Genomic DNA, 22,883 nt, shown 5'->3' with positions numbered 1-22,883 from the left:
AGGTAGTAACCATCATTTCTGCGAGCCATCCACTCTTCATTCACGTCCTCTAGACTTTATGGATCCACAGTGCTTATCCCATGCCCTTTTGAAGCCCTTCACAGTTCTGGTCTTCACCACTTCCTCCGGAAGGGCATGCCAGGCATCCACCACCCTCTCCTTGAAGAAATACTTCCTGACATTGGTTCTGAGTCTTCCTCCCTGGAGCTTCAAATTGTGACCTCTGGTTCTGTTGATTTTTTTCTGACAGAAAAGGTTTGTCATTGTCTTTGGATCATTAAAACCTTTCAAGTATCTGAAAGTCTGTATCATATCACCTCTGCTCCTCCTTTCCTCCAGGGTGTACATATTTAGATTCTTCAATCTCTCCTCATAAGTCATTTGATGAAGATCCTCCACCTGTTTGGTTGCCCTTCTCTGGACCGACTCCATCTTGTCTCTGTCTCTTTGGAGATACTGTCTCCAGAACTGAACACAGTACTCCAGGTGAGGCCTCACCAAGGACCTGTACAAGGGGATAATCACTTCCCTTTTCTTACTCGATATTCCACTCTCTATACAGCCCAGCATTCTTCTGGCTTTAGCTATCGCCTTGTCACATTGTTTCGCCGACTTCAGATCATTAGAAACTATCACCCCAAGGTCTCTCTCCTGCTCCGTGCACATCAGCCTTTCTCCCCCCATCGAATACAGTTCATTCGGATTTCCACTCCCTATATGCATGACTCTGCACTTCTTGGCATTGAATCTCAGCTGCCATATCTTTGACCACTCTTCCAGCTTCCTTAAATCCTGTCTCATTCTCTCCACTCCTTCCAGCGTGTCCACTCTGTTGCAGATCTTAGTGTCATCCGCAAAAAGACAAACCTTACCTTCTATCCCGTCCGCAATGTCACTCACAAAGATATTGAACAGGACCGATCCTTGCGGTACACTGCTTAAAACCGCTCTCTCTTCAGCGAGAGTTCCATTTACCATCACACATTGTCTTCTGTCCGTCAGCCAGTTTGCAATCCAGGCCACCACCTCGGCACTCACTCCTAAGCTTCTCATTCACCAGTCTCCTATGCGGGACCGTATCAAAAGCTTTGCTGAAATCCAGGTAGATGACATTGAGTGCTCTTCCTTGATCCAATTCCTTGGTTACCCAGTCAAAAAAGTCAATCAGGTTTGTCTGACAGGATCTTCCCCTGGTGAATCCATGCTGCCTCTGGTCCAGCAATTCTCCCGACTGTAGATAGTTCACTATTCTCTCTTTCAACAGTGACTCCATTACTTTTCCCACCACTGAAGTGAGGCTAACTGGTCTGTAGTTACCAACCTCTTCTCTGTTCCCACTCTTGTGAAGCGGGACCACCACCGCTCTTCTCCAATCACTCGGCACCACTCCCGTTTCTAGGGATCTATTGAACAGGTCACATAGCGGACCCGCCAGCACATCTCTGAGCTCCCTCAGTATCCTGGGATGAACCTCATACCCCATGGTTTTGTCCACTTTCAGTTTCCCCAGCTCTTCCCATACATTCTGTACTGTAAATGGAGTTACATCTACTCCACTCCTCTCCAGTTTCTTGTTAACTGGCGATGGTCCTTCTCCAGGGTCCTCTTTAGTGAACCCAGAACTGAAGTATTCGTTTAATATTTCTGCCATTTCTTCGTCTCTCTCCACACAGTGATCCTTTCCACTTTTCAATTTCACTATACCACTTTGAACTTTTCTCTTTTCACTGATATAGCTGAAAAATGTTTTGTCACCTCTCTTTACGTCTTTGGCAATCCTCTCTTCCGCTTGACTTTTTGCTGTCTTGATTGATTTATTCGTCTCCTTCAGTTCTACCAGATATTCTTCTTTGTGCCTCCTCCCTTTGGGATCTTTTATATTTCTTGAACGCTGTTCTTTTGGCCTTTATTTGTCAGCCACCTCCTTTGAGAACCAGATAGGTTTCATTTTTCTTTTGTTTTTCTTTACTTTTCTAACATATAGATTAGTTGCCTTGGTAACTGCTCCTTTTAGATTGGTCCACTGTTGATCCACATCTCTCTCGTTCTCCTAGCCTTTTAGTTCTTCTTCCAGGTACTTCCACATTTCATTAAAGTCCGTGTGTTTGAACTGCAAAACTCGGGTCTTTGTGCTTCTTTTCCGTATCCTTTTTGTGATATTAAACCATACTGTTTGATCACTGCTGCTGAGGTGGGCGCCCACCTGGACATCAGAGACATTATCTCCATTAGTGAGCACTAAGTCGAGTATAGCTCCTTCTCTCGTGGGTTCCATTACCATTTGTTTGAACAAAGCTACTTGCAGGGCATCCACTATTTCTCTACTATTATTAGATTTTGCAGATGGGATTCTCCAGTCTACATCTGGCATATTAAAGTCTCCAACGATCACCACTTCTCCCTTCTTTCCTATCTTTTGGATGTCTTCAACCAGATCTCTGTCCAGCTCTTCCTTTTGGTTTGGAGGCCTGTAAACCACTCCAATAGAAATGGATGCCCCATCTTTTTTTAGGTCGGCCCATAGTGCTTCTTCATTGCCCCATCTTCCTTGCAGCTCAGATGCTTGGATATTGTTTCAGACATAAAGAGCCACTCCTCCCCCTTTCCTATCCTCTCTGTCCTTCTTTAACAAGTTATAGCCTGGTATTGCCGTATCCCAGTCATGAGATTCCGTAAACCATGTTTCTTTGACAGCAACAACATCCAAGACTGCCTCCACCATTAGGGCTTGCAGATCTGGGATTTTATTGCCCAAACTACGAGCATTTGTGCTCATAGCTTTCCAGCATTCTTCGTTCAGTTTACTGCTGTTCCTGGACTCCTTTTGTGACCTCTTTAGTTGAGTTTTGTTATCCACTTTTCCCTTTGCATTTGTGCAAGGGAAAAGATTAGTGCCTCTGACAGTCATCCATCACAGTGAGCTTTTTTCTTGGTTTCTGATCTGGAATTTTTGTATGCATTGGGTTTCTTCTCTCTTTTCAGATAACACTTCAATCTTTTTCTCAAGAACTTCTTCAGTATTTAGTACAGAGAAGGCATTTTGTACTTGATACAGTGTGTGTCTCTGGATCACAGGTCTAATTCTTACAGAGCCCACTGTAATACTGTTTTTTGAGTTCCTTAATGCCCTGTGTGAGTGTGTGTGTGTGTGTGTGTGGGGTGGGGGGTAGAGTGGGCTGCACAGCTGTCAGTAACAGGTGTCTGTGGGTCACAGGTCTTATCCTTCCTGAGCCCACAGTAAATCTTTTTCCTTGACTTTTGATTATTCTGAGGTAATGGGAAATTAATTCCTGAATAATGTAAAGTGGCTGGGACTTTATTGAAGCTAATTCAGCTTTAACTTCAGCCAGTTCCTTTTCCAAGGTAGAGAGTTCTGAACAAATGGGGCAAGCCTTAAGTTTCCATATGATTACCCTCAATATAAAGGCTCTACAGCAGTTACATTGAATAGTCCTCATTTTTGTAAATTTGATGGATAACACTTAAGGAATTACCAAATTACCAGCCTATAAAAGGTGACAAATTATGTATGCAGGCAGATTATATCAGAAACAAAACTCCAGGGGTGGGAGGGAGTTAAACAGTTACCCTTGGTCAAGGTTGCTCTCAGGACCCTGTATCTGCTATTGTGTTTGACAATAGCCTCCCCCAGATTGGCTTACTATGTTAAACTTTTTTACTTAGCTGGACACAAGAAGCTTTAGTATTTTCTGTGTTCTAGCTGAGCACAGCCCCTAAATGATCTAATTGCTCCCTGCTGGTTCTGTGAGTCTGCTGCCCAAGCTGGTTACAGCAAGGCTGTTTCAGTAATACTTTCAGTTTTGCTTTAAAATTCACTCCACATCAATTTTTGGCCCCAATGTTTATATCTAGACAAACAGTGATTTTTAATAACAGCTATATGTAGTTAAAGGTATTTGGTGTACTTTATGGTGCCAAAGAAGGAAGGGACCTTTTGACCTATTCTTGATCTGCAGAAGGTGAATGCTTCCCTCCGGGTGCTGTGGTTTCTATTTCTGAGATTCATGGTTCTGGGAGAACAGTTCCAGATTCGCGCTCTTCCCTTTGAGTTAGTGATGGCACCACGCACATTCACAAAGGTGATGGTTGTAGTATTAGTGGCGGCGGCTCTCAGGAAGGATGGCATCTTGATATACCCGTACCTGGACAATTGGCTTACTCAAGCGAAGTCAGAGGTAGTGTGGTTGCTCAGTCCAGAGGGTGCTCCAGCTTCTGGGTCATTGGGCTGGGTGACTAACCTCGCATAGAGTCATCTGAAGCCGACTCAATTCTTGAAGTATCTGGGCGCTCGCTTCAATACCTGACTGGGGAAGGTGTTCCTGACTTCAGAGAGAGTCCTCAAATTGCAGAGTCAGGTGCTTCAGTTGCAGAGCATGGCAGTGCCCAGGGTCTGGGACTACCTGCAAGTTCTGAAGTCCACGGCTTCTATGCTGGATTTAGTGCCATGGACTTTTGCTCACATGCAGCCTCTACAGGGGGCTCTGTTATCTCTATGGAATCCACTTTCGGAGGAATTTCAGCTTCCATTACCAGAGGATGCCAGATCCAGTCTCTCATGATGGCTGTCGCAGCACAATCTCAAGAAGGGAATGGATCTGGAAATGCCCAACTGGGTACTTGTAACCATGGATGCCAGCCTCTCTGGATGGGGGCAATTTGCCTGGGGAAATCGGCTCAGGCTCAGTGGTCGCCAGAGGAGGTGGCTTGGTCGATGAATCGACTGGAAACCAGAGCAGTGTGCAAGGCCTTGTTGGCATTTCTTCTGCTCACTCAGGGTAGATTAATGTGAGTATTCTTGGACAATGAGATGACAGTACATCTATCATCAGGGCGGTACGAAGAGTCGTCTTGTGGTGTTGGAAGTGCAGGAGCTGTTCTGTGGGTGGCAAAACATCTGGAGAAACTAGCTGTTTCTCATGTGGCCGGAGTGGACAACTTGCAAGCGGATTTCTACTGCCCCAGATCTAGATGCTGTCTGCTGAGGGAGTTGTCGGTGGAAGCGTTTGCCTTGCTGCAAGCAAGGTGGGGCAAACCAGTGATAGACCTCATTGCGACTCTGGCGAATGCGAAAATGGATCGCTTTTTCAGTCGCAGACGGGAGGTCAGATCAGAGGGCATCGACACTCTCGTTCAACAGTGGCAGACACACCTCTTGCTGTAAATGTTTCCTCCATGGCCGCTCGTAGGACAGGTGCTGCAGCACATCAGAACTCATCCGGGCAGGGTGAGTCTGGTGGTGGCTGTGGTTTGCGGACCTTCTGTATTTCGTGGTAGATGGACCAGTCCGCTTGGCTCATCTCGCAAGGTTACTTTGTCAGGGACCCGTATTTTCAGACCAGGAGGATCGCTTCTGTCTAGCGGCCTGTCTTTTGAGAGGTGGTGGCTCCATTTGAAGGGATATTTGGAGCCGGTGATTGCAACTGCGTCAGGCAAGGAGGCTTTCCACTTCAATGGCTTATGACCCGGTATGGAAAGTATTTGAATCCTGGTGTTTGCTGAATAGAGTACAGCCCTTAGAGAGGTGGACGTCCCGCAGATCTTGGAATTTCTGCAGTGCAGGTTATCTAAGGGGCTAGCGTATAATTCCCTTCAGGTCCAGGTTTCAGCTTTGGGTTCCCTGAGCAGCAGGATTCAGGGAAAGCTGCTGGCATCTTATACTGATGAGGCTCGTTTTCTGAGAGGGGCAAAGCATCTGCGTCCTCCAGCGTGGAAGATCTGGCCGGCATGGAATTTTGAATTTGGTTCTTCGGGTGCTTCTGGAGATGGCTAAGCTGATTGAGCTGATGTTCGATTTGATCAGTGTGATGAAAACTGTACATAGTTGGTATATGTTTTGTTAAGTCAAAGGGCCCTAGTTTGCAGGGGGCTCCAACTTTGTCTCTCTTCGCCCAAGGTTTATTAGGGTTTGTTAAAGTAGATAGCTTGTCTTGGGTAAGGGTCAATACCAAGGGACTGCAAGTGGCACTCTTGGTTATGTAGTAGTGCCTCAAAGATTTTTTTCTCTGCCTCCATCTGCTGGGAGGGATGCAAAAACCCACTCATCTGGAGTGATCCATGGTAATTCAGGAAAGAAAATTATTAGATGATAACCAAATTTTCCCTTAGCTAGAATTCATCTGGACCTTCATATGTGTCTTCATTTGAAGTATGTTTGTTTATACGTGTGCTGAGGTTAGGCTTATAAGAATTGCCGCCTTGTTCCTTCACATGAGAGCAGTGTATGTAGCTTTTCATTACTCAGATTATAAATCTGTAGGGTGAAGTTGAGAATTCTGCATTCTGTTTGGTGTGAACTAAAGTTTTCATGATATAATTTGACCTTGAAGATTTTCAGTGGGGAGCATTAATTATACGCAGCCCTGGTCACGGTGTCCATCATTTGACAATATATGGAAGCTGAGCAGAAACCTAAACAAATGAATTGCAGTGAAGTGTGTTTTTTCTTCTAATCAGATGGATTTATAAAAATAGCACTAATGACCTGCTTGTCGGGCTACATGAGTCACTGTCTCTTAATTGGTTGTCTTAAGGTACTGATGAGTATGTTGAGACTAGTACCTTCTGTGGTTCCATCTGTAGTCCTTGCCAATACAGTATGAATCCAGTCCAGGAATTCCAAGACTAGAGGCAGTGGGTACAAATTGTAAATCATGATGCAGTCCAAGGCTTTTGATATTCCATGCAGAGATGAAGGGTTACGTCCTTTGATTTTTTTTTTTTTTTCCCACAAATTGAACCAGGGCTCTCACCAGGTAGTTGGATCACCTTTTATAGGTTCTCTTGAAGGTATTTCCAGAGAGTGGTGAATTCTAGCTCTGACATTGCATAGGTCTACACACAGAACACAATGGTATCGGGCTACAGATCCTAATCCCAGTGAGTGGGTAGGTAATCAACATTTTTCTTTAACAAAAAAAAAATCTTGGTATCCCTCTACTTCTTTAATTCTAGGACTGGAGCTCTGAATATGGTTCTTGTAAAAATGGTTCATGGCATCCCTGGATTTATATTCATCAGGACCCAGAAAATGCTAGGTGATGCAGAATTCTGAAGGAACTATTACCCTCCCACTATGCCAGTCAATTTGAGGGCTATGCTTTCTCAGCCAAGTGATTCTTAATGTTGAGTAAGACCAAATGTTATGAGTTTTCGGTGGGCTCCAATGCATATTTCCAGGAGTACAATTCCCTGTGTGATGTTGTACTTGGTGTCGCCTCCCTCACTGAGCGTCTTGCAACAATACAGTGGTCAAAATATATCATCAGACTATTAATATTATACAGCAGTAAAAAGGGGCCAGGTGTGGCTTATGCATTGAGGCACAGGTTCATAACAGGGATGCTCACATCAGGTCAGACACTGATCTCATTATGGATTAGTGGATAGCTGGTAAGGAGGAATGGATAAAAGGAACTTGTGGCACATTGGCAAATGAGACCTACTGTACAACTGGAATTTGAAGTGAAATAGGTAATGGGAAGTTGGGAGCTGAAAACTTGCAGCAAGACATCTGAAAACAGGGAAGCTAGGCAGCAGGAGATTTAATAGCAAACAGGCTATGTAGCCTTCTGGTTGCTGGGAGCAACCCCTTTTAACAGCCTTGGCCAAACCATATATCTAGAGGTGTGACTATAACACTGTTCATTGCAGCCTTTTCTTATCTGCTTCATGTTGCTAGCTGGTCGAATGATTAGGGCTCTTATCCCACCTCTTGAGCTGGCCCCAGTTCAAGTCCCTGTCAGTGTCTTGGGCTGACAAGTGCACTATTATATCGGTTTTTTTTTTGGGTCCAATAAAAACTTTGACAACCTATAAAGATTGCAGTTTTCTCTAGGTCCAATATTTTACAGTTTTCTTTTTTTACTTCAACTCTATATAGAGACAGATATGTAAGACACATGAGCCTTTTGTAGAATTGTGTAATTACTCATTGCATATGGCAGCATTTCCTATGGATTCCTAAGGGATTACTTGGCTGACAATGATTAAAAAGATTTCTAAAGGGTATGATTAGGGTTTAGAGTGTAGGCATTTCTTATTGTCATACATTTGGCTACAGGCTGACAAGTTAGCATACTTGATGGTAACCCCTTTGTATTACAAATGTTCGTTATTGAGGAGACGCATGCATTTTAAATGGGATAATGAGGTTTGTGCCTAGTGAAAGGAGGCTGATGTACTCCTAAGAGCAGGGACTCCTAAAATGTAGTGTAACAAGGGTTTATGGATCTTTTGAGATGTGCAGGCTTTCTGAACCATGCTTCTTCAGGATCTTCATACGTTAATTGGGCAAAGTCTGCAAATATCTTCTGGATATTTTTTGAAATCTTGGCTTTGGGCGAATTGAACTCTAAAAGAAGGGTAAATATACAGAGGTAACCAGTTTATGGACGTGAGCTGGTTGGATGTGAGAGAGATCTGCAGTAACTTACTAGTTAGTAACTCACTAGCTCTGGGAAGAGCTAATCTTTGGTTTTAGAACCTGATTGAGATATGCAGTAATAGAGTGAGTAAATTTAGGGATAGATTTTAAAAAGGTGGGCGTAAATGTGCGCGTGCTACCCGGCGCGCGCACATGTACACCCAATTTTATAACTTGCGCGTGCTGCCTTCCCCCTAGTCACCACTGTAGATGCTCTAGTTCATCATCTCTCGTAATGCTCAGATCTTACCATTCTTCTTTGTACAATGTTACCTGATACACGCAATTATTTCACTATTTATTGTATATATTTTTTATGGCTCTTGAACACTGTTTGACATGTTATTGATATCTACTTAATAGTCACGTTCTTATGTTCAGAAACTCTGTTTAATATTTACGTTCTCATGTTCTAAAAATCTTTGTTCTATGTAACGCCTTAACAGCGACTGTCTTGTTCTATGGAAACCGACCTGATTTGATATGTGTATCGAGAATGTCGGTATATAAAAATTCTAAATAAATAAATAGCCTGACCTACCCCCTCCCTGACTTTTATCTTACCTTTTGCGGAGGCAGGTGCAAGTCGCGTGTGCTGGCACATGATCCTCTGACAGCGGTAATGGCCTCTGGCCCCGCCCTCTCCCTACCCCTTTTTGCAAGCCCTGGGACTTGCACGCGCCCTGGGGCTTCACGTGTGTTGCCAGGCCTTTTTAAAAATAGGCCTGGCACATGTAACCCTTTTAAAATCCGGCCCTTAATGTTTAAAGTCACATGGCACCTTGAGAAGTCTAGAAGTAAAATATTACAGGATATAATGCTAGAGCACTAATACACAAAACGTTAGTATTTGGAATGTGTCTGTTCTCACTGGTCTGATTTTGTTTTTCTTTTTTTACTCATGGAGGCTGAAAGCAGTCCTGTGAATCAGTCTAAGCAAAGAGTATTTTCATAACTGCAACTTGATGCCTGAACTGTGGAGCAAGTTTCTCAAAAACCAAGCATCCTTTTCTTCAGTGTCTGTTGCTGGAGCTGATTTTGGTGGGAAAAATGATATAAAATGTTTGCTACTCTGGCATTTGCATAGCCTGTTTTTACTTGTGGCAAACAGAGCATTCAAACATTTTTCTTTGCAAATTAAAAATTTGGCACAACAACCCTTATGGTTATAACAATTCTATTTTCTGTGAAATTCTATTTATATAATACAATTAATATACGAGATAAACCATGTGGTTACAGTGTACATGGCCCTCTGATTTGCTGAGCATTACTCGACCATTTTGATTACTGCTCAGAGACTGTGTGAGAACAGAATTAGCTGATATCTGTAATAGGGTAAGAAGTGATTGTATCAGAGCACATTGGTCCTCTTTAGAGCCTGCTTGCACTGTATTAACTGTAAAGAAGCATCTTTTAAGCAGTAAGCTGAATGGATCTGGGAGTCGCAGAGCAAATGTATGCAGGCACGTAAAGCTTTGAATTTATTGCAGCATTTATGCCATCAGAGGGACATTTTAAAGTATGTGTACTACTTGTCAGCTCCGGAATCTCCCTGTATTGTTCTCCCCCTATGCGAGTGCTTGAAAAAATATAAAGTCTTTTCCAAAAATGTGCATCCTAGGTCCCCCCTTAAAAACAAATGGGAAAGGAGTTCCCTTGTGGTGAGATCTACACTTTAGGGTTGAATAGAGGATAAAAATTCTGGAGTTTGTAGTTGTCTTATTTAAGACTAAAAATATTATATATAGTACATGAGCTTTCAAGACCACACACAGGTCCATTCTTCAATGGGTCTGGTCTTGAAAACTCAAGTACCACAATATCTATAAAAATTATTACAAGACTTTAGGAAGCAACTCTACACTAATCATTTTAGCCCAAATAGTTTTCCATGGATTTTCTCTTGTTTTCCCATCTCCATTGTTCTGTCACTTTCCCTGTCTCCATTGCCCTCTTAAATTGCAGCATAATCTAACTTTAGGAATTTGAATGGAATTTTGAAAACTTTTCTTGTGTGAACATGTCGATGGTCTCAGAAGTGGTGACTATTGTTGAGTGTCCCACAGTTCTGTCCTTTATCTGAGTGGCTTCTCTCCACCCTTACAGCTGGTGAATGCGTATGTGATGACAAGCCGAGAGCCTCCGCTGAACACTGCAGCATGCCGCCTTCTGCTAGACATCATGCCAGGTCTGGAAACAGCTGTGGTGTTTCAGGAAAAGGTACTGAACTAGACTTTGCTCACAGGCAGCTTTCAAACCGTGTGCAGAAGTGTAAAGTCTGCAATTACTTTTTTTTCCTGCAGATTTTAGGGGACATTTTCTCCCAAAATGGATTTGGAAAATACATTCACAGACCTGTACTTTTTACAGTAAAATACCTTTCCCTGACTCCTTTCCCCCCCGGAGTACCACCTGTGACTGCATGTAAAAGTACACACATACATTTTCACTCAGAGGGTTGGCAGTTTTCAAAGAGCCCTTTTCCACTCAGGACTGTTTTACCTGTAAAAAGGCCCCTTGAAAATTCTCCTACCTGGGCTATTCCTGGTAGCTTTTCATTGCAGGGGAAGATAAATGCAAGCAGGTGTAGCTGGAGGACTTGTAGCCATACTTAACTAAAATTTTTGTTCATTTTATCAGGTCCAATCTTTTATGTAAATGAAGGGATTTTGTGATCTTTCTTTTTTTTTTTATTTTAACATGACTTTGTATCGAATGGCCTGTGTATTAGTCAACAGGACTGAAAGTCCTAGAACACATGGCCCGCAGCTAAAAAATAAATTGAAAGCTATGTAGTAGTGGTGTGCTACTGACTGTCCTGCACAACACTCTATTCAAAACTTTTCTGTAGAACTGAAGTTGGTGTGGCATGTGGAAGATGATGGCAGATGTGTCCCACTCCAGTCAACCCTGCTATCGTCTTCTCTGGTTTCTACCATGTTTGCTAGATGAGCAAATAAATACCCATTTTTAAATCAGCATCATCTACCCCCACGTGTCTCTTTATCCAGTCCTTCTTCTCTGTACTGCCATGGCCTATATCTGTTCCAAGCATGTTCAGATTCCGTTACAGTTCTGAGCTTAATCATTTAAACTGGTTGGCCGTTCTAGGCATTGTCACCTTCCTCTTTGGTTCTTACATCCCATGGTTAATGCAACACTTAGACTTCCTCCCATGTCTTACCAACAAGCTTTCTATAATGCAAACAGCCACCAAAACTAGTGAGGCTGTTTTCTGAACGTCAGACTGCCACCCTCCTCATTGATGTTCAGGTTGTAACCATGGCCACTTTGTGCAGGTTATAGGTTTAAGGTTTTGAAAGTAAGGGAGTTAAAAGCAAGCTATTTGAATCCATTTCCTTGGGTTCTAAGCCCTTTTACAGAAAAAAAAGAGCCTAATGAACGAGAGTTAAGGGATAATTGTAACAGGCCTCAAGTCTTCTTTGCAGTGACTTCTCACACCTTGAGAAGTCACTGCAAAGTGATGGTTGGATGTTTTACTCTGAAGCCATAATATCCCAAATAGTCCACTGGATAGGTGCTGTAGTGCATCTAAATCTGCCTTTCTCTCTCTTTATCCTCTCCACCACAGTCTACCTTGAGTGTACTGGCAGAGTATTTTGAAACAGGTACTCACATACAAACCCACATCTTATCTTGCCCTTTTGTCTTGATTGTTGGAGATGGGCATGGTGCTCAGATAATTTGTTCTACAGTATAGAGCGACACCATTCTGTATATTCCATGATATCCCTCTGTGAAAGTAACTTAGACTCATTTCCATCTTGTATCCATTATTTGTTCATTTTTATTTGGACCAGTGTATTAAATATTGCATTATATTTATTTGGGATGAACATTTGGTGTGAGGATTTGTTCTTTTGTATACCAAACTACAGCTTTGTTTTTTTTTTTTTTAGTAAACCATTAAGAATAAACCCCTTGGATTGTTAGTTTGCCCCAAAACACAGCCGGCCAAAATACAATTTTCAGGATCATTGTGTCCCTATTTGCACCCAGTGTGGAAGAAGCTGTTGTCATGGAAAATAGCTTTCCTCTCTCTTATTGAAATAAATGTCAGACTGACTCTTATATTGTTTTCAGCTTGCCTTGGGGAAGGGAGAACTTTAGTTCTGTTCATTTCTTTTCTTAATCCTAGGTCTCTCTCCTTTTTGTTAAAGATGTTCCTTATTACATCTGTTTGATATAAAAAGCAGTTATATACAAGATCAGCAATCCACGCATTCATTCATAGTTTATCCAGCATCTTTAATATCTTAGTGTGGATCTCATAATACTAGCCACAGGCAATTGTCTTTACAGCCTTCTTTAAGCTAGACAAATTTGTATAATTATGGGTCCAAGTATATTACTTATTTTTGCTTTTGGTTTCTTGCATATAAAAACTTAAAAATACTATTTCCCTGTACGTACCAGGATCAGTCCAGAGAAGTGGGTTGTGTATCCCTACCAGCAGAGGGAGTCAGAGAGCAAAACTTTGGGCACTGCCATATATAATATAGTGCCACCTGCAGTCCCTCAGTATTCTCTGACTCCAGCAGTTGGTAGAGGTGCACTACCTGCAGTCTTAGTTATTTTCAGTGTAGTTAGATAGAACTTTTGGTTTTATTTTTCTTTCTTCTTTTTTCCTCATTGCTTCCTGAGGTGTTAGGCACCTTCATGGGCCATCCCTCAGTGGAAGCCGGGCATCCGGGGGGGGGGGGGTTGGGAACCCCTGATTGAGTTTCACCTGCTTCGACTCGGGGGTTACAGACTTAGGGGCTCCTAGTCCTCCTACCTCTGAAGCTGCTCCATCCATCCCTGTTTGAGCTGGCTCCTTACTTTTTTTTTTTTATTTTTAAGCAAACTTTAAGATCAGTGCTTTTGTGAGGCGTCTTTTTCTGAGGTAAGGAGTCGGCTGGAGCAGCCAGATGGGGTTGGAGCTTTGATTCTTCCACTCCCGGGGCTCCGGGAGGTTGAGTAAGAAAGGAGGTAGCCGTGTCCGGACCATGTTTTCAGCACCATCGAGTGAAACAGCGTGGTTGCTGCGTCGGGGCCTTTTCGGCGGTTTTAGTGTTTTCCCGCACTGTTTGCAGCGTGCGCGGCGCGCCTGACTAGGCCTCTTCCCCGATCGCAGTTCTGGGGACCGCGTGGCTGTGCGGCTCGAGATGGCACCAACAACTAAATTGGCTTCCTGCCGCGAGTGTGGAGCACGCAGGCAGGAATTAAACGCGGCATCCCTTTGTTCCAATTGCTCCTCCGAGTTAGCAGGCTCTCCCGACTCTGTCCCCCCCCACCCTCGTGGGGGGGGAGGGGTTGTGAGTCTCACCGTGGTTCGCGGGTGGAGGACTCCCCTCCCGTTTAGGGCCCTATGGGTGAGGACCCAGTTATGGGGGCTGGGTAACCATCTCTCGGTGGATTAAAGAAGCCATTTGTTCGTTGTACATAGCCCGCGGGCGCCAGGTTCCCTTGGGCCTCCGCGCTCATTCCACTAGGGCCCAGGCTACTTCCTGTGCGGAATGTCAGTTGCTGTCACCTCAGGAAATCTGCAGGGCGGCAGTGTGGTCTTCTTTGCACACTTTCACTAAGCATTATCATCTAGACCATGCTGCGGAGGGGTCTTCCTTCGGTGAGAGTGTTCTGCTTGCGGGTCTTTCGGGTTCCTGCCCAGTGTAGGGTGGCTTGGGTACATCCCACTTCTCTGGACTGATCCTGGTACATACAGGGAAATGAAAATTGGTTCTTACCTGCTAATTTTCATTCCTGTAGTACTCTGGATCAGTCCAGAGGCCCGACCCTTTCTTCAGCTACTGAAAGACTGCCTTACTGAGTTTTTTATATTTCTGCTGCTCGTTGCACGGGGCTCCGTTTTTTGCACACATGGTTAATGGAGCAGTTTTTTAGTCGTTGGTTCGGTTAACTGTATTCTGAGGACGAAGGGCTGTTCCATTTGGCTAAGTTCCCTTCGTCCCTTCTTATGTTAGTTTGGTACCGGTGGGCTTGGGTACAGGTCAATACTGAGGGACTGCAGGTGGCACTATAGTATATATGGCAGTGCCCAAAGTTTTGCTCTCTGACTTCATCTGCTGTTAGGGATACACAACCCACTTCTCTGGACTGATACTGAGTACTACAGGAACGAAAATTAGCAGGTAAGAACCAATTTTCATTTCTTACTGTGAATTTCCATAAACTGCCTGACATATTGCATTTCGAAGAGCCCATTCTTTGCTTTAGGGGCTCATTTCATTCTCCACCATCCAAACACTATTGCAGGGAAATGCCTTCTTTTTCCAGCAAGTCTGTGGAACACAAGACATTTTAAGCATGCTGCAAATTGCTTCATTTTTCATGTCACTTCCTCCATTAGTGCAGCCATGTTAGCAGTTCTAAACATATTTAACCCATTAAGTTATAGTTCTTAAAATATCGTACTCCACTAAGTATACACAATTAACTTGTTTGGTTGTATTGTCTGCATATGGTAAATCCTTGCCTGTTCAAGTTGCCTATTTCCTCACGGCCAATATGATTGAATGTGCTCCAAAATTAATCATTTTATGTCAGAAAACACATGAACATGTTGTATAAAATGTTCCACAAATATCATGGACCCTGCCCGCGGGTCCCCCCACGAGCAGGCACTGCTCACCTCTTTGCTGCTTCACCCGATGCGGCACGGATGCCGCCGATGTCGGGCCTTCCGGTGCGGCTGGAGTAGCGGACCTTCCCGTTCTCACGGCCCAGAGGCCGCCCCTGGTGCTCTGCTTCACCGTGGCAGGAGCCGCAGATTTTTCAGCATCCTCCCATGCAGCACGGAGCACCGATGATGACATTTTCATTCTTCGCGGCTAGAGGCTGCAAGCCCCGGCCTGGATTAGCGGCTGGAGCCATCCCCGGGGCCTCCTGCAGCGGCTGGAGCCGCTGCAGTCATCGGGGACTGCCTCCAGACCCAGCCCTGCTGATATGCACGACTGTCGGTGCAGGACCGCTGTCCATGGTCCTGCACAGTTCCTGCTTCCTTCCTCCTAGGTGTGCGGCCGTGCCTCTCTTCAGAATTTAAAGGGCCAGACACAGGAAGTGTGCTGGCCCCACCTTTGGACTGATTTCCTGCCTAACCCTATTTAAGGGCTGTCTTCGGACTACGTCTTTGCCTTGCATCGGAGTTACTTCACTCTGGAGGCTCCTGCCTGCCTGCCAGAGCTCCGTCAGGTCTTCTTCGTGGAGCTCCTCATCGTTTCATCTTCATGTCATGTCAAGTCTTTGTGCCTGAGGTCCTCGGCTAGGTGTCCTGGTGTCTCGTCTTGATCTTCCACTTCCTGATGTTCCAGGTTCCTTAGTGTCTTGTTCCTGTGTCTTCAGCACTTCCGAGCCTTCTGGTCCTGTCAGGCCCGGCTCCCTCGGATGACGTCTTTCCTGAGCGTGGAGTTGCCTACAGATGGAATTCTTTCCTATGCTCCTGAGCCGTCATGTCCTGCCAGCCTTCGTGGTGCCTCGGGCGACTCATGGCTCCGTCTTAGAAGTTCTTTTTTTTTTTTTTAATTTATAATTTTATTGGTGACTAAAACATAAAATACAGCAAAAAGTCTGTAACTCCATATACAGAAGCATCACTATGGTTTTGCCATGTATCACCCCTAGAAATCCCCTTCCCTCCCATTCAGGCAATTACTAATGCATGGCAAAAAATATCAACAAAATTCCAATAGAAAAGAAATCCTGAACAATATAGTTTGGAAACTATAAATGAACTCATAGTCTATCTTGTGTGTGCGTAGATGTGTATAGTCATTAGTCCGGGAGAACCACTGAGCTATGTAGACCAAGTTTGTCTCCAGCAAAGGTAGGAGTCCCAAGTCTGGTGGTAGTTCCCGAGCCTTTTATGCTTGGCAGCGGTTATGCGATACATAGTGCAAAGATGATCAAGCCGGTGTAGCACTGATGCAGACGTCGGCCCCTTCCCATCCTTCCATGTCCTCGCGATTTCCATCCTGGTGGCAGTACACGCCTGTACACGAAATTCCGATGTGGAAGAGGGTTCGCCATCCATGTGAGAGTTCAACAGGGCTTCTGCCATTGAGAGGCTCACGGACGCTTCCAAGACAGTCGAAATCCATTGCTCCAGCTGTCGCCACAATGGTTGAATACAATCTCCTGCCCACCACATATGCAGAAAAGTCCCTCGGGTATTACAGCCCCTCCAGCAAAGTCCCTCATAATTAGGTAACATTTTCCTTAAGCGGTCTGGAGTTATGTACCAACGGTACAGTAATTTATACCCATTCTCCACTACCGTTGAGGATACAGAAGCTTTGCTTATATTGAAATATATCTGTTCCCATTCATTCTCATCCATCTGCTTACCGAGATCACCATGCCAAGCCTTAATATGGGAGGATAGCTCCACCCTTTTAGTGTTTAATAATTTATAGATCTTGGAGAGCAAGCCTGTATGCTTATGCGGATCTGAACAGTAGCCCTCAAAAAGCGTCTTCCCACCCCTCAGATCCGCGGAGACCGCATGGGCCTGGCAAAAGTGGGAAAGCTGCTTGTAAGAGAGAAATTCTGTATCCGGAAGATGAAATCTCCCTCTGATTTGTGCAAAATTAAGAAATTCAGCGTCTCCCCACAAATGTTCCATACGCAGAATACCCCTCCGTTTCCAGGGCTGGAAAGCTAGCTCTGAAAGACCTATCGGGAAAGATGTATTGTGATAAAGACTGGTAAGATAATAGTAGGATTTAGCGCCCACCACCTTGGGTTTCCATTTCTTCCATAAGGACAATGTATGCCTGGTGGTGGGTAACATGCCCGTACACTCCCTCCAAGTGTTAACCGGCTGCCAGGGGATGGCAGCAAGATTCATTCGCCCCACCTGTTGCTGCTCGATCAAAACCCAATGCCTAGGAGCTCGACTGTCATGCCAAGCAACTATCGGTCGCAGTTGCCCTGCTATATAATACTGAAGAATATTGGGTACCCCAAGACCCCCCTCCATCTTAAATTGATACAACACTTGTTTGCTTACTCGGGGCGGCCTTCTGTTCCAGATAAACCCAAAAAACCGCCACTGCCAGTATTTGATAGCAGCTTCAGGTATAGGAATGGGAAGGGACTGGAAGAGATATAATAGCTTAGGTAGGATATTCATCTTAATAGTTGCTATTCTGCCTAGCCAAGAGAGCGGCAGCCGATGCCATTTATCCAAATCAAAGAATATTTTATTGAGGAGTGGAGAATAGTTAGAAGAATATAAATCCTTAGGGTGAGAGGTCAGGTAAACTCCAAGATATTTGAGTTTTTGGGTGGCCCATCTAAAGGGATGTAATGGCTTCAGAGCCTGTACCGACCCCTGGGAGCAGGAAACATTTAAGATTTCGGATTTATCCCAGTTGACTTTGTAGCCCGAGGCCCCACTAAACTGTCTAATTTCTTGTTCAATAGTCGTTAAGGATTGATGAGGGTCCCGGACAGTGAAAATAATGTTGTCCGCAAAAAGACAAAGTTTATAACATTGCCCGCCCACCTCGAAACCTTTAATGTCAACATTGTTACGAATGCGGATCGCCAATGGCTCTAAGAAAATAGCGAAGAGCAGGGGAGAAAGGGGGCACCCTTGTCTCGTGCCCCTTTCAACTTCAAAGCTGTCCGAGTACCCGCCATTTATCTTAAGGCACGCTCTGGGATGCTCATATAATTTATGAAGCCATGCGCAGAAATAGGGACCAAACCCCATCCGCCTTAAGACCCCAAATAAAAAGGGCCAGTGGACCATATCAAACGCTTTCTCTGCGTCCATAGAAAGGAGCAGAGATTCGTCTTGTCGGTCATGTGCTATCCATAGTAAATTAACTAGTTTACGGATGTTGTCTCCGGCCATTCTCCCTGGCATAAATCCCGCTTGGTCTTGGTGGATAATAGTAAGAATATATCTGTTCATACGCCCCGCCAGTATTCTCGCTAGAATTTTAAGGTCCAAATTAATTAAGGAAATCGGGCGATAGGAGCCACAATTCGCAGGGTCACGCCCCGGTTTAAGTAGAACCGTGATTCCCGCTAAGTTTGCTTGGGCCCCCAGAGATTCTCCACCCCTCAAGGAGTTATATACTTTTTGCAATTGGGCCACCATATAGGGGCCAAATTGTTTATAGAATTTGGCTGTCAAGCCATCTGGGCCAGGCGATTTCCCTGATTTCATGGATCGGATGCTTTCCAAAATTTCGACCGTGGTAATTTCGGCCTCCAACTCCCTTTGCGCTTCATGAGATAAGCAAGGTAGAGGTGTATCAGACAGATATTCATCTACATGAGTCTGATGTATGTCCCTGTTATTGCCATATAACTTTGAATAGAACTCCAGGAACCGCTTGCGAATTTCGGTGTTGGAGGTAAATATGGCATCAGTTTCGCTTTTAATCTTGGCAATATTATTTTGATACTGAAGTTTTTTCAGTTTATTGGCCAATTGCTTCCCTGCTTTATTCCCACCCTCGAAATATTCTTGCCTCGTTAATAACATATGATGATTGATTTTTTGGGTTTCCAATCTCAGCAAATCTTCCCTCGCCTTAGTAAGTCTTGTTAAGACATTCCCTGCACCAGTGGTCTGATGTTGGTGGGTCAAAAGAGTTATGGTGTCTCTGAGCTCTTGAGCAGCCCTGGCGTCTCTTTTTTTAATATATGCCCCCCTTGAAATCAATAATCCTCTAAGATAGGCCTTAAAGGTATCCCAAACCACTGGTGGTGAAACCTCACCAGTATCGTTGATGTCAAAGAAGGACTTGATGTGTGAGATGAGGCCCTCATTGAAGTCCGCATCCCCCAGCAAGGCCTCATTCAAACGCCAAAATTTGAGGCCAGCATCATACCCACATAGCTCAACATCTATACACACCGCAGCATGATCCGACCATACTACAGGATTAATTTCAGCTTTTTTTATGTGATTGAAAAGCCCCTTATCCGACAAAAAGTAATCAATTCTGGTGTATAAGGCATGGGGTGATGAGTAGAAGGTGTAGGAACGTGATCTGGGATAAAACGTTCGCCACACATCCAGTAGCAGCCATTGGTCCATCAATTCCTGTAGTTTTGCTCTGTGAGCACTAGAAGCAGACACGTAACCCCTAGAAGCATCCACAGAAGGACACCGCACCAGATTGAAATCACCACCCATCAGTGTATAACCTTGGCCGTGAGTAGTGAGCAAAGAATGCATCTGGTCGAAAAAGATCCCCTGGTCTCTATTCGGGGCATATAAGTTGAGAATGGTGTACAGAACCCCATTTATAGCAATAGTAAGAATAAGGTACCGCCCCAAGGGGTCTCGCACACATCCCTTATGCTCAAAGACCAAGGATCGTGCCAGGAGTATGCCCACCCCCGTGTACTTAGAGTGACGAGTACAAGCTGAGTAATATTGATACGGATAAGCATTTGATGACATTAGGGACTCATACCTTATTTATTGATTTATTTAACTGCATGTTTATTAACGGTCTAATATTATACACTATTTGCTTACTTTGATTAGTTTTTGTTATATGTTAAAACTTGTTCACTTCGTTTGTTCAATGGAAAAACTTGCTTACTTCATTTGTTCAATTGTAAAAACGTTTTTCCTAATTCTGTTCTATGTAAACCGCTAAATGTAGCGATAGTTACTGTTCCTTGTAAACCGGGGTGATATGTATATTATACAGGAACCTCCGGTATATAAATTATATAAATAAATAAATAAATACCTAGCCTTCAAATGAGTTTCCTGTATAAAGGCTATATCAGCCCGTAGCTGCCCCAATTCTTTATACAAATGACGCCGCTTATGAGGGGTATTTAATCCCTTCACATTAAGGGATACAATACGGATTGTCGTCATTATGTCAGCTTGGCGAAATCACCCGCATTCCGCAGTATGACTGGAGCAGCATATGCTTTCCACAGCTCCCCCCCTCCTCAAGACATCTCTGTCATGAACACACACACATTCACACCTGAATCAGGATATACATATACATGTTTCCCAAAGTTTGCCTGTCCCCTTATTCTGTCCACCTGCCTCCCCTCCCCCCACCTCCCCTCCTCCCCCCCCACCCGCCCCACCCTTTGCTTGGATCTGCTTACGCTACCTGGCAGATCCATCGTACCACAACTTGAGGAGGAAAGTAATAACTAACAGTGCTCCCCCACCGTCCCTAACTAGTGAAAAGTGAGAGGTAGCCGACCTTCTAGAATCATAGAACAACAGTTTAACTTATATAACAAGAAACCGTCCAACCTTGATATTGACTGCTTAATAATTGCGTCACAGCGCTCTTTCTAAGCAGAGTTAGTAATTAAGTAATGCCGAGATTTATCTGCCAGTCTTGACCCTCAGGTTTTGCCTTGTGCTGGCTTGGCATTATCAGAACTGCGTTTGAGCCTGCTGTTCCTTGAGGTGGCTCTCTGCCATCGGGGTGGTTGCTCCTTGAGAATAGGTGGACGCGAACTCCGCTGTAACCTGGCTTGCGGTAAAAACCCCTTATCTTTCAACAATCGCGCCGCTTCTTCAACGGTACGCAGCTGTGTAGAAGCACCATCCCACGTGTATATGAGGCCAAACGGATGTAGCCAGCGATATTTCACATTCTTCTCTCTGAGAAATTGAGTAACTTCACGAAGTTCAAATCTGCTCTGCATGGTTGCTTGTGATAGATCAGCATAGATAGATATTTCCTGCGCCTCCCAGAGCCATTTATTCTGTTGTCTCGCTGCTGCTGCTATGCTCTCTTTTTGTGTGTAGTAGTGGAAACACACAATCACATCTCTAGGTGCATTTGCACGGGCTGCGCGCAGCGCGCGATGCGCCCTATCAATTTTAATGTCCTCCGGCATGATCTGAGTAGCAGTGCTCCCAGAAGACAAGAGAAGGGCACAAAATCTAGCCACAAGGTTCGCACAATCCGCATTCTCAGCCGTTTCCAGGAAGCCTCTGAAACGCAGATTTCCTCTCCGTGCCCGATTTTCAAGGTCAGCCAGCTTGGCCCGCATGGCGGCGTTTTCGTCCTGCAGCTCAGTGCAGACCTCCTGTAACTGTGCAGTAAGAGTAGATTGACCATCCATTTTGCAATCTAGCTCATCCACTCGCCTGCCGACTGAATGGAGCTCTTCACGGAAATCCTCCATCATTTCATGAATTTCCTTCTTATACATTTTAAGGTCTTGTCGGATGCTACAAAACCAAGACCTGAACTCAGAGCGCGAGGGCGCCCCCGCAGCCCCGACATTAAAGTCGTCATCAGGCTCCTGCTGCTCCATTAGCGCTGCGGCCGCGCCTGACTCCCCGGGCCCGGGGTCGGCATCTCCTGCTTTTTGATATGAAAAACATTGGAAGTCCACGGTTTTTCTTTTCGCAGCCATGCCTGTGTGTTCCTGGGGACAGCCGCAGTATTAAAAGCAAATTTAGGCGTCGGCTAACTCCTATTTAGTAGCTTTTTTATCGGGTTGGTGTCGGGAGCTCGAGAGTCAGGCAGCCATCTAGTGGCTGACGTCACTTCCTCCCGTCTTAGAAGTTCTGCCTCGGTTGGATTCTTTCCTGCGCTCGTCCCGTTCTCAGCGTGGTCCGTGACCAGCCTCCTCGGGCTGTGTAGGGCGCGCAGTGGGACAGGGTGGTCCGCGACCAGCACATTGGGTCCGCCCGTAAAGGTGGGCTGTGTAGGGCGCCCTGAGAGACAGTGCCAATGTTCTTCCGCCCAATTCTCATCTCGTCTGGACTTCATCAAGTTCCTCGTCTCGTCCTTGATGCCGTTGCATTAGTCTTGGTGTCATGTCTTCGCTTCAGCGTCTTGTTCCTGATGTCGCATCGACCATTGGTCCGTGATGCTGTTGCATCGACCCCGGTCCGTGATGTCTTCGCATCAGCCCTGGTGTCATGTCTTCAATAGCCCTGGTGTCATGTCTTGTGTCAGCCCTCGTCTCTGATGCTGTCCGCATCAGCCTTGGTGTCATGTCTTTGTCTGCGATGCCGTTGCATCAACCTTGATGTCATGTCTTCATGTCAAGGCTCGTCTGCCCTCATCCTCAGGCCAGGCCTGCTGCTCCATGCCGATCCAAGCTGCAGGTCCGAAAGGGCTCGGAATAGTCGGAGGACCATTCAACTTCCAACATCTTGTTGTTGGCCTTGGGAACTTGCAGGCCTGGCAGAGGGTAAAACCGTCTGCCATGCTGGAACACGCCGTCAACCCTCGGTTCGGCTCTGGATCCATCTGGGGTCGGGCTGAGGCCCAAGGGCACACGAAATCACCTGTTATGTAACAACAAATGATGCTTCTCATTCTCCCATGGTGAGACAACCTTTGTGCATAATCAGTCTTGTTTTAATTTTCGCTGTATCTATATAGTGCAAGTTACATGGACATAGTATCACAAATACAACAAATGTTGTTGTTCAAGTAGTGTA

The 22,883-nt window shown here is 45.0% G+C and overlaps 1 protein-coding gene across 14 annotated transcripts in view; it reads left to right on the top strand.

Annotated features, from left to right (window-relative positions):
- The window catches only part of DCAF1 (DDB1 and CUL4 associated factor 1), a 466,661-nt gene that overhangs the window by 149,947 nt on the left and 293,831 nt on the right, over positions 1-22,883 (top strand). For all 14 annotated transcript variants that reach the window (XM_029599562.1, XM_029599550.1, XM_029599554.1 and 11 more), the window contains one exon: positions 10,553-10,666. In XM_029599562.1, the coding sequence (XP_029455422.1) occupies positions 10,553-10,666 (114 nt within the window). The remainder of the gene's footprint in view (positions 1-10,552; positions 10,667-22,883) is intronic.

The sequence above is a fragment of the Rhinatrema bivittatum genome, chromosome 4 (genome assembly GCF_901001135.1).
Source record: "Rhinatrema bivittatum chromosome 4, aRhiBiv1.1, whole genome shotgun sequence".
NCBI classification, from domain to species: domain Eukaryota; kingdom Metazoa; phylum Chordata; class Amphibia; order Gymnophiona; family Rhinatrematidae; genus Rhinatrema; species Rhinatrema bivittatum.
The sequence above is the reverse complement of the archived record's forward strand: the minus strand, read 5'-3'. Positions and strand labels throughout refer to the sequence as shown.